This window comes from Chiloscyllium plagiosum, chromosome 6 (genome assembly GCF_004010195.1).
Source record: "Chiloscyllium plagiosum isolate BGI_BamShark_2017 chromosome 6, ASM401019v2, whole genome shotgun sequence".
Lineage (NCBI taxonomy): Eukaryota > Metazoa > Chordata > Chondrichthyes > Orectolobiformes > Hemiscylliidae > Chiloscyllium > Chiloscyllium plagiosum.
Genome location: NC_057715.1, coordinates 48,882,494 through 48,897,590, shown reverse-complemented (window position 1 = coordinate 48,897,590; position 15,097 = coordinate 48,882,494). Strand labels below are relative to the sequence as shown.

At 42.3% G+C, this 15,097-nt stretch overlaps 1 protein-coding gene across 1 annotated transcript in view; it reads right to left on the bottom strand.

The window, feature by feature from the left end:
* cwc15 (CWC15 spliceosome associated protein homolog) overlaps positions 1 to 15,097 on the bottom strand; it is a 93,359-nt gene that overhangs the window by 62,470 nt on the left and 15,792 nt on the right. Inside the window, exons 3-4 of the mRNA XM_043691483.1 lie at positions 10,124 to 10,236; positions 4,466 to 4,548 (exon numbers count right to left, since the gene is read on the bottom strand). Coding sequence (XP_043547418.1) covers positions 4,466 to 4,548; positions 10,124 to 10,236 — 196 coding nt within the window. The remainder of the gene's footprint in view (positions 1 to 4,465; positions 4,549 to 10,123; positions 10,237 to 15,097) is intronic.

Here is a 15,097-nt window from a genome sequence, read left to right as displayed (position 1 = left end):
GAGTGCGATAGATAGTTGAAGGTGGGGGTAATGGTGACAGGTTGGAAAGGAAGGTGGAGCGGATAGGTGGGAAGGAAGGAAGATGGACAGGTAAAACAGGTCATGAGGGCAGTGCCAAGTTAGATGGTTGGATCTGGGATAAGGTGGAGTGAAGGAAAACGGGGAAACTGTTGAAATCAATATTGATCCTGTGTGGTTGGAGGCTCCCAAGGTGGAAGATGAGGCGCTCCTCCTCCAGGCGTCAGGTGGTTGGGGTTTGGCGATGGAGGAGGCCTAGCACCTAAATGCTCTTGGCAGAGTGGGAGGGGGAGTTAAAGTGTTCGGCCACAGGGCAGTGGGGATGCTTCATGCGTGTGTTCCAGAAATGTTCTCTGAAGCATTCTTGCAAGTAGGCGTCCTGTGTCCCCAATGTAGAGGAGACTGCATCAGGAGCAACAGATACAGTAAATGATGTGTGGAAGCGCAGGTAAATCTATGACAGATGTGGCAGGCTCCTTCCAGGCCTTGGACTCAAGTGAGGTGAGAGGTTTGCTTGCAGGTTTTTCAATTCTTGCAGTGGCAGTGTAAGGTGCTGGGAGGGGAGGGTGGTTGACAGGGGGCATTGACCTGACAAGGAGTCATGGAGGGAAGAGTCTTTATGGAAGGCAGGAAGGAAATATATCTCTGGTGGCAAGGTCCGTTTATAGGTGGTGGAAGTGGCAGAGGATGATACGATGGATCCGAAGGTTAGTGGGGATGAAGGTGAGGACAAAGGGGGGTGCTGTCCTTGTTACAGTTGGAGGGGTGGGGTTCAGGGGCAGAGGTGCAGGAAGTGGAGGAGATGTGCTGGAGGGCATCATTGACAATATGGGAGGGGAAATTGTGGTATTTGAAGAAAGAGGCCATCTGGTGTGTTCTGTGGTGGAACTAGTCCTCCTGGGAGCAGGTGCAATGGAGGCAGAGGAATTGGGAATAAGGGATAGCGTTTTTACAGAAGGCAGGATGGGAGGTGTTGTAGTCCAGGTAGCAGTGAGTGTCGGTTGGTTTATAGATGTCTATGTTGAGTCAGTCACCATTGATACAGATGGAGAGGTCCAGGGAGGGAAGGTATCCGAGATGGTCCAGGTGAAATTAAGGTTGTGGTGGAATGTGTTGGTGAAATTGATGAACTTTTCAACCTCCTCATGGGAGCACGTGATGGCCCTGATACAGTCATCAGTGTAGTGGAGGAAAAGCTGGGGAATGCTACTGGCGTAGCTGTGGAAGATGGACTGTTCCATGTAACCGACAATGAGACAGGCATAGCTGGGGCCCATATGGGTACCCATGGCTACCCCGTCATCTGGAGGAGGTGGGAGGATTCAAAAGAGAAATTATTGAGAGTGAGGATCAGTTCAGCCAAATGAATGAGACTGTCAGTGGAAGGGTACTGGTGGGGATGCCGGGAGAGGAAGAAACGGACGGCTTGGAGACCTTCGTCATGACAAATAAAGGTGCATAAGGACTGGATATCCACGGTGAAGATAAGGCGTTGGGGGCTGGGGAAATGAAAGTCATGGAGGAGGTGGAGGGTGTGGGTAGTGTCCTGAAATTGGGTGGGGAGTCCCCAGACCAGGGAGGTTAGGTTAGTATCAAGGTATGTGGAGATCAGCTTGGTGAGTCAGGAGCAGGCCGAGACAATAGGTCAGCTATGGCAGTCAGGTTTGTGCATTCCAGATTCTCACATCAGAACTGACACATCAAACAATATTGGCAAATGGAACACCAGTTTATACAGCATGAGAAAAAGATGCTGATAAGTTAGGCCATTAGTGGCATGGAAATGCAGCAAGAAGAGTTAACTAGGAGAAAGTGAGTCTGCAGATGCTGGAGATCAGAGTAAAGTGTGTGTTGCTGGAAAAGCACAGCAGGTCAGGCAATATCCGAGTTTCCCCCCAGCTTACCCCAGTTCCAACCTCCCAGCTCAGCACCGTTCTCATGACCTGTCCTACCTGTCAATCTTCCTTCCCACCTACGCACTCCACCCTCCTCTCCGACCATCACCTTTACCCCACTTCCATCCACCTACTGCACTCATAACTACCTTCTCCCCAGCCCCACCCCACTCCCATTTATCTCTCCACCCCTGAGGCTCTCAACCTCATTCCTAATTAAGGGCTCTCGCCCAAGAACAGTTAACTGTCAATCTTAGTTCTCAGGCCAGGCAGGTCAATTTTGGTTGGTCAAGGTGTTGTCATAGGAATGCAGCAGAGATTGATAATCTCCATTACCCTTTTTTGTTTCGATTAAAAAGGCACTATATATCTGGATTCCTTTTGGCTACATAAGACCATCCTGCTGTATATTTGTAGCTTGGAGAACATGCAAATGCATCACACTGAAAACCCAACTGATACTCTAAAATTGGTTTCTGGTCTAATCCTTAGCGTATTCCAAATTATTTCATAAACAATATCTGATGAATTACTATCTACAGGCATGACTCTCAAAGAATTCATTAACATACATATTATGTCACTACATCATAGCAAACTAAGTGTGCTACCAACGTCTGAATCAGTGTTAATCAAACTCAAGAGCTTAGCAACTCAGAGTTGAGTTCAATTTCAATGACACTATATAAGCCCAAAGAGATGGCACTGCCATGAGAACACCCCAGTCCTAGCCAATGTTAACAACTATGTTGGTTACATGAAGCATCACTAACTTCCTAACCTTTGTATGTTTCCGAAACATTGATGACACATACACAATTTTTGAATTTGCAGCTGCAAATAACTTCTTTATACAACTTAGTAAACTCCATCCTGCGCTCAAATTTATGACTGAAATCAAACAATCAAATGTGCACCTTTCCCTCAATGTATTAGCTGAGAAATCTGCCAATAGCTTCTTTATTACCTCCTACCAAAGGCTACATTCACTGGTTGATATACATGTTGGGATTCTGTATGCTACATGACAAATTTCATTGGCACTGTCATAACAGGGCTTTAGTCATTGTGTCACCATACAAACACGATGCGGATACTGGGTGTATTAGAACTATCCAACACAATAACGGCTACGCTAATAAAACCAATACTCACTAACTCATGGAAGGAGCTGATAGCCACCATTTCTGGCATGAAACAGTGCCTAACCAACCTCAGACTACCTGAAAGTTGAAGATGTGTCAAACATTGTATAATAGGTGAAGTCCGCTGTCCGCTGAAAACCATGACTAGTTTTCTCCACTAAAGGATGCTACCATGAAGTCAAAAGGCCATTTTGCTTTCATTCCTGAAGAAGGGCTAATGCCCGAAACGTCGATTCTCCTGTTCCCTAGATGCTGCCTGACCTGCTGCGCTTTTCCAGCAACACATTTCCATCTCTGATCTCCAGCATCTGCAGACCTCACTTTCTCCCCATTTTGCTTACTACTCAAGTGAGTAACGTGCTATATATGAGTTTTAGTGCCAGTACAATGTCAGATATGTAGACCGTATGTCCTAATAACTGGCAGAATGTTGACTATTTGAAATGGTAGCATACTGATCATGCTCAACCAAGTAGTGCTTGTATACCTCAGAACAATATGAGCACTATTTGGTATGGTTCCGCTACTGGACATAATTTATGAAATAACATGAACTGGACTAAGAATTATACCAAAAACTATTTTAATATTGCCAGTCAGTATGACATAGTTGTGTGTGCCAGTGCCATATATGTTAAAACTCAGGACACTTTTATGTAGGCAAAATAAATTCACACATACATTGCACATTTTTCTTGAAAATCAGGGCTCATCCCCTTTCAGCAATATTTTAGCTCTGTATTACGAAACAATTAGTTATTCCTTTTTATGTTATCAACTGATCTATCCTTATCCCCTCACTTTTCCCTCCTACTTGCCAATTTTGTACTTTTGATATGCACTTCGTGTTGGCAAAATTTTCCAAAGGCATATTGCTACCATGTTATGCCAATTAAATATATTCTTAAATCAACAAGTTTCACAATGATTAAAGATTACTCTGTGGCACCCACTGTCAGAGTCTAACTAATTATCCAATACATGTCTGGAGTCTGCATGTTTTTTTTAATTGGTGGAACTGGTAGGAATTTCTGGAACCTGCAAATATACTTTCTTTTATTGGTTAAACTGGTAGGAATTTCAGCAAATGTATCAGTCCACCAGTCCTACTTACTCTCTCTTATATGAATGCAGTCTGAGGAAAGGATGGACACACAGCCCACCTCAACTCAAACGGTCATTGATAGTGCACAAGAAAGAAATACAAGTGGCAGAATTACTGTTCCAAATTTCTAGCCTACATCCACCATTCCCTTACCCAAACCAGACCTCATTTGCAAATCTGAGAGACCAAACACCTTGTAGTAAAGTTTTCAAGAACTATCTAAAATTGCAATTAAGGAAAAGACTACCAATAAATTAAATTTTATATTTAAATAAACCAAGTAGAAAAAAATCATAACCTACATCTGTCAATGGATCATCGGCATCAAGGTTTGCTGCAGGTATCTGATCCAGACGCGGTCTCTTTGAAGATGATGTTGTGTGTTCTGCAAGAATAGCCAAGAAAGTTAGAAGTTTTCAAACAAAGGTAGATTTTGCTAAGTAGATACCTGTCCTGCCTTTCATTTGTCAGTCTTGACTCAACATACATAATGGAAAAGAGGTAGGCGTATGTGTTTGAGCCAAATCAACAATTCAAATCGGTCATTTTTACTTCAGTTACATCTTACTCTATATCCCTACATCCTTTTATTCTGTCTGTATTCAAAAAAATATTAACTTTTAACTTAAATATATTCAAAATGAATGTATAGTTCTCTGGGTAGAGAAATCAAAATGATTCATGAACCTCATGTCAATCCTAACTAATTGCTTTTTTTTCTGAAACTGCAGCACACAGCTATAGATTTCCCAACTAGGGTTCCTAGTTTTCCTGGTATCGATCATTTGAACTGAGGCGAGCCAAAATATTTTCTTAGAGTTGAGAGTCCTCAGAATTTTCTTCCTGAAAAGTAGCAGGTAGATTGGTCATTGTTAAGCAAGGGAATGAAAGCTTATTGGGTAGCATTTGAGGTGACAACCAGATCAGCCTTGAACTTACTGAATGGCAGATCATATCCTGCCACATCCAGTCGTGAATTGATATTTGAACAACTCACAGGAGAAGGCTCAACAAATGTCCCCATCTTCAATTATGAGAGCGTCCAGCATATCAATGTACAGTGGAAACTCGATTATCCGAACATGGGCGGGCAATATTTCATTCTGATAATCAATTATTTCGAAAATCGATTAAATGCCTTCCGTCTGGGGCTCGGAGTTTTAAAGTCTGCTTCCCCCGTTCAGGACTAGCAGCAGCATACAGGCCCCTCTCTGGGGCCGAACTGTATACTAACAACAAGATTGCTGCTGCTGCTGCCGCCTTTGTGGGATAAGTCAGGTTAGGGTACTCCCCTCTGTAGAACTTCAGGGAAAGGATGGGGAGAGAGGGAGGGAAGGAGGTCAGTCATTTGGAGATGGTGCCTGTTTAATCACTGTAAACAAAAGATACCACCACTGTTGGAAACACGTCTTTGATGTAATGTTTCTATCGGGACTTGGAGATCTACTTCGGATAATCCAATTTTCGGATAATTGGTATTCGGATAATCGAGGTTCCCCTGTAAAAGGTAGGACTGAAACTTTCACGGTAATCTTCAGCCAGAAGTGCCAAATTGAAGATCTATTTCGGCCTCCTCGAATGGTCCCAAACAGTAGATACCAGTCTTCAGCCAATTCGATTCACTCCTTGTGATGTCAAGAAACGGTTGGAGAGACACTGGATACTGTAAAGGCTACGGGCCCAGATAACATTCCAGCAACTATATTAAAGGCTTGTGCTCTCCTAGCCAAGCCCTTCCAGTACAGTTACAACACTGGCATCTATCCAGCAATATAGAAAACTGCCCAGGTATGTCCAGTACACAAATCAAATCCAGCCAACTACTGTCCCATCAGTCTACTCTCAATCATCAATAAAGTGATGGAAAGTGTCATTAGTTACTTAGTGATGTTCAGTTTGGGTTCTGCTGGGCCTGCTCACCTCCTTACCTCATTACAGCCTTGGTTGAAACATGGACAAAAGAGACAACCAGAGGTGATTTGAGAATGACAGCCCTTGACATTCAACCGAGTGTGGAATCAAGGAGCCCTGGCAAAACTGACATCAGTGGGTATCAGGGGACAAATTCTCTGGTGATAAGGTCATAATCATAAAGGTCAGAAGTGGGATGTTTGCCGATGATTGCACAATGTTCTGCACGTTTCGTGACTCCTCAGATACTGAAGCAGTCCATGCTCAAATATCAACAAAATCTAGACAATATCCAGGCTTGGGCTGATAAATGCTGAAAAACGTATTGCTGGAAAAGCACAGCAGGTCAGGCAGCATCCAAGGAGCAGGAGAATCGACGTTTCGGGCATATGCCTTTGTCCAGGAATGAGGAAGGTGTGCCAAGCAGGCTAAGATAAAAGGTAGGGATGAGGGACTTGGGGGAGGGGCGTTGGGAATGCGATAGGTGGAGATTAAGGTGAGGGTGATAGGCCAGAGAGGGGGTGGGACGGAGAGGTCGGGAAGAAGATTGCAGGTCAAGAAGGCGGTGCTGAGTCCAAGGGTTGGGACTGAGATAAGGTGGGGGGAGGGGAAATGAGGAAGCTGGAGAAATAATCCTACTTGCCTGGATGAGTGCAGCTCCAACAACACTCAAGAACCTGACACCATCCAGGACAAAGCAGCCCTCTTGACTGACACAACATCCACTTCCTCAGTTACTGATATTCATTATCAGCAATATGTACAATCCATGAGATGCACTGCAGAAATTCAACTAAGATCCTCAAATGGCACATTCCAAATTCACGACCACTTCCATCCAGAAGAACAAAGTCTGCAGATACATGGACACTCCACTAGCTTAAGTTCTCCTCCAAGCCACTCAGCATCCTGACTGGACATATATTGCCATTCCTTCACTGTGGTTGGATCAAAAGCTTGGAATTCCTTCCATAATGGTATCTTCTCAAGGACAATTAGGATGGACATTAAATGCTAGCCAGACAGCAATGCTCATATCCACGAATTAATTTAAAACTCATCATGTAAAAATATTCTACTTTTCAGTATTTATTACCAAAGGGAATGGGAAAAAACAGGAATGGAGTTGGATGATCAGCCATGATCATATTGAATGGCACTGCAGGTTCACAGAACCAACTGGCCTAATCCTGTTCGTATTTTCTATATTAATATATTTCTGCAACAAATTCATATTTGTTCACTAAATCCTACAGTCTTTAACATACAACCACAGCAGATACTTCAAAACAATACAGTGGGAGATATTAGGAGATGAAAGACATCCATGGAACAGAAAGGGGTCTTTGGCAGTATTTAGATTAGATTACTTACAGTGTGGAAACAGGCCCTTCGGCCCAACAAGTCCACACCAACCCGCCGAAGCGCAACCCACCCATTCCCCTACATTTACCCCTTTACCTAACACTACGGGCAATTTAGCATGGCCAATTCACCTGACCTGCACATCTTTGGATTGTGGGAGGAAACCGGAGCACCCGGAGGAAACCCACGCAGACACTGGGAGAATGTGCAAACTCCACACAGTCAGTCGCCCGAGTCGGGAATTGAACCCGGGTCTCTGCCGCTGTGAGGCAGCAGTGCTAACCACTGTGCCACCGTGCCAACCGACATCAAAAAGATCTTAACGGAGATAATTAGCAACTGTGGCTTTGATGTATGTAAATCACCTACTGTGATTTGCTAAATTACAATAATATCTATATTTCAAAACTACTTAATTAGTATAAAAGGGCATTGGGGCATCCTATGGTCATATGGGCACTACATAACTATGGAATCACTGTGTCTATACTGTCTCAAAAGCATCTCTCACTCCCCTTCTTTTTTCCTTGTACCCCTGCAAACTTTCTCTCTCCAGATAATTAGGCAATTCTCTCTTGAATTCCACAATTAAAGTGTACCACCACCACAGACTCAGGCAACACATTCCTGATCTACACAATTTGTTGTGCAAAAATTATAAGCCCTTTTTCCACCCTAGTGAGCTCTTGCCTGCATCATCTTTCAGCTGCAAAAAAATGTTAAGGAGAATATCACACAATACTTCATGAATACTGGGCTGTCAGCTGACATCAGTGCTACCTGTGAGGTAACGTACACAAACACAAATCCTGCACGAGATAGGTTAACCCACTTCTCAATTTGCCTCTCTGCATTGCATCTAGGCAATGATTAATAAGTATGCAAAAGGGTGAAAAGTTATCCAGAAACGCTGTTTTGTCCCTTGCTGTTATACCAAGCTAGGAGCACTTCCTTTATAATAAACGTTGTGCAACTTAATTCTAGTTGTTCTCAAAATAATCCGAAAGGAGGAAAGACAAAATGTCCAGGATTCCTCATCCATGTAAAAAGTGTTTGTTCTGTATGTTATATTACTGTACAGGTAGAATTCATCTCTTTGCCATGAAGGGAATAGTAGTCACAAATCTACAACGTACAAATTCAACATTCTCAAACATATGTTCAAACAATATCACTCTTGCTGTGAGGCATCCCAGCTAATGCCTTGCAGAAAAGTAAAATATGTTTATTGAACAGATGCAACAATTGCCTTGTGCAGAATCATAGCCCTAGACATTAATCTAAGCACTCATGTGAATTGACAAGAATCACAGAATCATACAGTACAGAAGAAGCTCTTCAGCCCATCAAATCTGTACTGACACAAAAAAATACACTGTCATCTAAACTAGTCCCACTTTCACAATCTAGGCCGTTGCTTTGAATGTTTTGGCACTTTACATACTCATCCAAGTTTAGAGTTTTTTGGAGGTTGTGCAGTTACCCGCTTCAATTACCATTCCAAGCAGTCCAGTGCAGAGCAGAGCACTAATACACTGGGTGAAAATATTTTTCGTCAAATCCCCTCTAAACCTCCAGTGTTTCACTTTAAAACTGTACCCCCTTGTTCTTCACCTTTTGACTAAGGATAACAGTTGCTTTCTACCCACCCTGCCTCTGCTCCTCATAATTCTATAAATCTCAATTAGGAGCCCCCTCAACATTCTCTGCTCCAAAGAAAACAACACTAATCCAGCTTCTCTTCATAACCATCTCAGATGACATCTTAATGCTCTGCACCCATCCAATGCATTCACATCCTCCCTATAGTGTGGTGACAAGAACTGCATACAGTACTCCAGTTGTGGCCTAACCAAAGTTCTGTATAGTCCAACATAACTTCCTTGCTCTTAAAATCTACGCATCGAGTGATAAATACAACAGCTCCATATGCCTTCTTAACTAACCCATCAACCAGCCGAACCACCTTCAAGACTAGCATCACAAGATCCTTCTGTTCCTCTGAGCTTCCTACCGTCATGCCAATCCACTGAGGAAATTCACACTTCAGTTAGGTTCTGATGTAAAATGGAAATATAAATGTTGAGGATTGTTTCACAAGAATAAAAACACAAGTAATACTAGGTTTGTGACATCTTGCGGTTGTTGATGTGGTCACTGAGCTAGCAGGTTGGCATGCAAATGTCTCGTCATCATGCTGTAACATCATCCATGCGACTTCTGTGAAGCGTTGTCATTCTACTCAACTTGATATTTATATGATTCGGTCTGTTAAGATGGGTTGTGTCATTTCCAGTTTTACTCTGTAGTAGTTGTATATGGCATCTATTTCTACATGCTTGTTGATGACATTCTGGGTTGAAAAGTAGGCCTCTAGGAATTCCCATGAAAGGCTTTGGTTATCTTGTCCTTGTGACATCATGCCAAGATTGCAGCTAAAAGCTAAATACTCTTCAACAACTGTTAAAAATTATTCATTTCTTCAATTCCAAAGCCCCAATAATGCAAGAGAGAAGATTGCCAAGCAGGAAAATTGATTGCAAACTGTTCAATTTAAAGTTCAAGGAGAAATGATTTGACACTACTGCAGTTGGTTACAAATATCAGATGTTAGTTTAATATTTTTCAGAAAACAAATTTAAACATCAATGCAACTCCTAATTTTGGAAAGAAACACTGTATACCTCTGGGTGGCCGGTCCCTATTCTTCTCACGTATTGCCACTCGTTCTCTCTCCTCCAGTTCCCTGCGGAAGTCACGACTGCGCAGCTCTTCAGGGACATCCTGGGTTGGTTGCCTATAAACAAGTTGTACAAATACTTATATTATTTGCAGCATTTTGTTTTTAATTTTACTTCAAGTTCAAAACAAATTATTTTAAAAATTATATTGAGGCTAATAGTTATCCATACAGCAGCACTGCCAGAGCAATTTGAATTCAGTATATCAATTTCAACCAACCAGATCTGTCATGAACTAACTGGAATTAGCACACCATATAATGGTAAATCCAAGTTGGAACTGGCAAAGGTTTATTATGAGGAGAAAGTAAGGACTGCAGATGCTGGAGATCAGAGCTGAAAATGTGTTGCTGGAAAAGCGCAGCATCCAGGGAACAGGATGGGCTTATGCCCGAAACGTCGATTCTCAAAAGATTTATTATGAGGTCAGTCACATGCGAGCTGTTTGCAGTGGCTAGCTCAAAATGGAACTGGAAAAAGTCTAATGATAGTAGTTACATCAACACCTATACAGTGAAAATAGTTGATGTATTTATTCTACAAAAGGGAACGAGGAGGGAAAATATAAATAAGTAATGTAAAAGGAATATCTTAATCAGTGACATTAAAAAAATTCCCTGATTTTCATAACTGCAAAAAGTACGATTTTGCTAACGGTGAGGAAAGGAGAAACAGGAGTCAGTTCCTGAGCCCATTTAATTAGATGCAGGTAGACAATCCTTTATCTGAAATCCAGAAAGCTCCAAAATCCAAAAGTTTTTTTGTGAAGTTTTTTTTCTCATTAACAAAGGTTATTTGGCATGCAGACAGTTAACCCAAGTCCATAACCACTCAATACGTGTCACTCAGATGTGACATGTGGGGGCATGGCCCAACACTGGCAGGCCTCAATTCTCTCTCGAGTCCCATTTTACTGACTGAGTCTGTTCTTCCGGTAAGATTTTTAAAAATTCATCAAACTGTCACTTATTCTGAAATTTGAAAAATTCTGAATTCCAAAAACCAGCTGGTCTTGAGCATTTCGGATAAATGACTATGCACCTGAATCTTCTAATCAAGTTAATCAGGAATGATATTAGACATCCTGCAGTAGGTGGGACTTGAACCCAGGACCATTTAATTAGTAGTGCTGTTACAGACAACTGAATGTGTTTTTCTCCCTATCACTAAATCACCCAAGGCTTTTTTTCATCAATTAACCACCACTACATGCCCTGCAGACAATCACAGGTGAGGGAGTAGGAAGAGGAGGAGCAGGCAAAGTTGGAGTTGGAAGATGACCATTTAATTAGATCATGTGTACCACAATACCATTCACCCACTTTTATTTCAAACCCCTTGATAATCTTTTTACCTAATAAAAAGCTCTCTCTATCCTTAAAATTCTATTTGTCTAAACATCCGCAGCTGAATGTACCAGAAAAAGCACGCCTTATTTTTGCTACTGAATGGGCACAGCAAATGGTTATAGGCTCCTGTGATGATGCTGCTCCTTTAACAAAGTTATGTTGTCCTTGGGTTTTGCCAGGAAGTTGTAAAAACACAGAACACAGGTTCCGAAAAGTCTGGACTTGAAAGGGTTTTAGGTCCAATTTGATTATAGCTAACAGATACTGCCTGAGGCAAAAGGCTTTTAAGAGAGAAAAAAACTTGCACAATGAAAGGGAAATGACCAGTTCTCCCAGCTCAACTCTTCTCTGGTCTGGTCAGGCAGTTGGGAAGCTGCTAGACCCAAAGAAGCAGGTTCATGCTGATCCCCCTCTCTTTCTGACTTCTGTCCTGTAAGAAACTGTGTTTGATTTTACCTTTTGTGCCAAGGGGTGTTTAAGGGGATTGTTGCAAGTATCTGTTGGGCTTTCAGATAGATTAAGCTATTCTGTATTCTGTTCTCTCTTGTTTGTGTTTCATTCAGTAATCTTGTAAATAAATTGTTTTGTTTATAACTAAGGGGTTTGATCAGTTGCATCTCTCCTGGAATTTCCGCGTTGCACTTGCTTAAAATATCAAGCAAAGTTAGGGTCTGGGTTACTTTCTTGAAATGTTTTGAGGGGATCTGGCCTGATCCATAATAGATTGGGGGCTCTTTGTTCTATAGTTCCAATTTGGGATTAGGATTGTTGGACTCAAAGGCAGCAAGTGATAGGTGTTAGTGTTTTTTGTTCTGGGTGCTCAATTCAGTTGATCTAAATAGTGCTTGGGATAGCAATGGCTCTTTCAGTCACCAAGAAAGATAATTATAGCAATTGCTGAGCATTTACATTTGATGGTGATGACTTCAGAATCTTTAGAGATGGCTAATATTCAATTGAAAATGAAGCAGCTTGATTTACAGGCAAAACACAAGGAAAGGGCAACAGAAATGAAAGTTTGAATTATGATTACAAGCAGAGGAAAGAAAAAGAATGAATCATTTTAGCAGAACAAAAACAGAGAAAGGAGAGACAGAGAGAGAAGTGGGGGAGGTGAGGGTAGAGGGAGGAAGGGAGAGAGGAGAGAGTGAGGAAAGAAAGAAAGAGAGGGTGTTTGAAATTCAGAAATTGGCAATTAGACAAGAGTTCAAAAATTCACATTCTGAAGTAGTGAGAAGTCATGTGGAAGAGGAGAGAGTCAAAACAGCAAGATTGGCAGCTGAAATGGCTAATGATTATGAGTTGGTCCCTAAATCAAAATTTGGCTTCCAAAATCAATCTCAATCCGTGAGGGATAGAAATTGGGGAAAAGAGAAATCCTCACGTGGAAAGGGAAAAGTAGATCTTGGCGAATAACAGAAGGAAAACTTACGACAGGTAAAAAGGAAACCCTTGAAGTGGAAAGAGAAGTTAAGAAGCTTTCACTGCAATAAAGTAGGCCAATTAAATCACAGTGTTGGCGGGTTAAGAAAAGCACTGGGAAGCCACATGTAGGAAAACAGAAGAAGCCACGGAATTTTGTTGGAGTGGTAACGGAAAGCACAGTGGAGGCTAGGAAGCTGCACCACAGTATTCCAGCTGGTTGGAGGTTGGTTAAGGAGGAAGTGCCAGATCTTCTTAAACCATATATCTGCAAAGGTAAAGTTTATTTGCATAGGCCAGGAGCAGCAGATACAGAGGTTACAATACTAAGAGATACAGAATCCACTCAAATCTGTGAAGTTGCAAGATGAAAAGATATGTACTTCTGAAGGACTACTGTCAGAGAAGTTACGAGTTACAGGAATTCACACTGAGACAAGAAGCACTCAGTTATGGAAAGTGAAGTTAGAGTGTCTAGTGAAGAGTGGAGAAGTTGTGGTGGGAGTACTGAACAAACACTCAGCTCCAGGAATACAATTTGTCCTTACTAATGATGTAGCCGGTTCCCAGGTAGGAGTGCTGCCTACGTGAGAAAGTCTATAGCCTTAAAACTATTCTTTAAAACATTTAGACTAAAACATTTAGTTCTAGGGTACCCTAGAACTCTGTGGGAAGCTAGGGAAGTGATTGTTGGGCCTCTTTCTGAGATATTGTATCATCGATAGTCACAGGTGAGGTGCCGGAAGACTGGAGGTTGGCTAATGTGGTGCCCACTGTTTAAGAAATGAGCTAATAGGGAACTATAGACTAGTGAGCCTGACATTGGTGGTGGGAATCCTGAGGGACAGGATATACATGTATTTGGAAAGGCAAGGACTTATTAGGGATGGTCAACATGGCTTTGTGTGTGGGAAATCATGTCTCACAAACTTGACTGAGTTTTTTAAAGAAATAACAAAGAGGATTAAGGGCAGAGCAGTAGATGGACCTCAGTAAAGCGTTCGACAAAGTTCCCCAATACAGGGAGAATTTGCCATTTGGATACAGAACTGGCTCAAAGGTAGAAAACAGGAGGGTGATGGTGGAGGGTTGTTTTTCAGACTGCAGGCCTGTGACCAGTGGAGTGCCACAAGGATCGGTGCTGGGTCCACTACTTTTTATCATTTATATAAATGATTTGGATGTGAGCATAAGAGGTATAGTTAGTAAGTTTGCAGATGACACCAAAATTGGAGGTTTAGTGGGCAGCGCAGAAGGTTACCTCAGATTACAATGGGACCTTGATCAGATGGACCAATGGGCTGAGAAGTGGCAGTTGGAGTTTAAATCAGATAAATGCGAGATGCTGCATTTTGGGAAAGCAAATCTTAGCAGGACTTACACACTTAATGGGAGTCCTAGAGAGTGTTGCTGACCTTGCAGTGCAGGTTCATAGTTCCTTGAAAGTGGAGTTTCAGGTAGATAGGATAGTGAAGAAAGCATTTGGTATGCTTTCCTTTATTGGTCAGAGTAGTGAGTACAGGAGTTTGGAGGTCACGTTGCGGCTGAACAGGACATTGGTGAGGCCGTTGTTGGAATATATTGCGTGCAATTCTGGTCTCCTTCTTGTTGGAAAGATGTTGTGAAACTTGAAAGGGTTCAGAAAAGTATTTTTTTAAGATTACTTATAGTGTGGAAACAGGCCCTTCGGCCCAACAAGTCCACACCGACCCTCTGAAGAGCAACCCACCCATTCCCTACATTTACCCCTTCACCTAACACTACGGGTAATTTAGCACCTAACCTGCACATTTTTGGATTGTGGGAGGAAACCGGAGCACCCGGAGGAAACCCATGCAGACACGGGGAGAATGTGCAAAGTCCACACAGACAATTGCCTGAGGCGGGAATTGAACCCAGGTCTTGACGCTGTGAGGCAGCAGTGCTAACGACTGTGTCACCGTGCCACTCAGAATGTTGCCAGGGTTGGAGGATTTGAGCTATAGGGAGAGGCTGAATAGGCTATGGCTGTTTTCCCTGGAGCATTGGAGCCTGAGGGGTGATCTTATAGAGGTTTATAAAATCATGAGGGGCATGAATAAAACAAATAGACAAAGTCTTTTCCCTGGGGTAGGGGAGTCCAGAACTAGAGGACATAGGTTTAGGG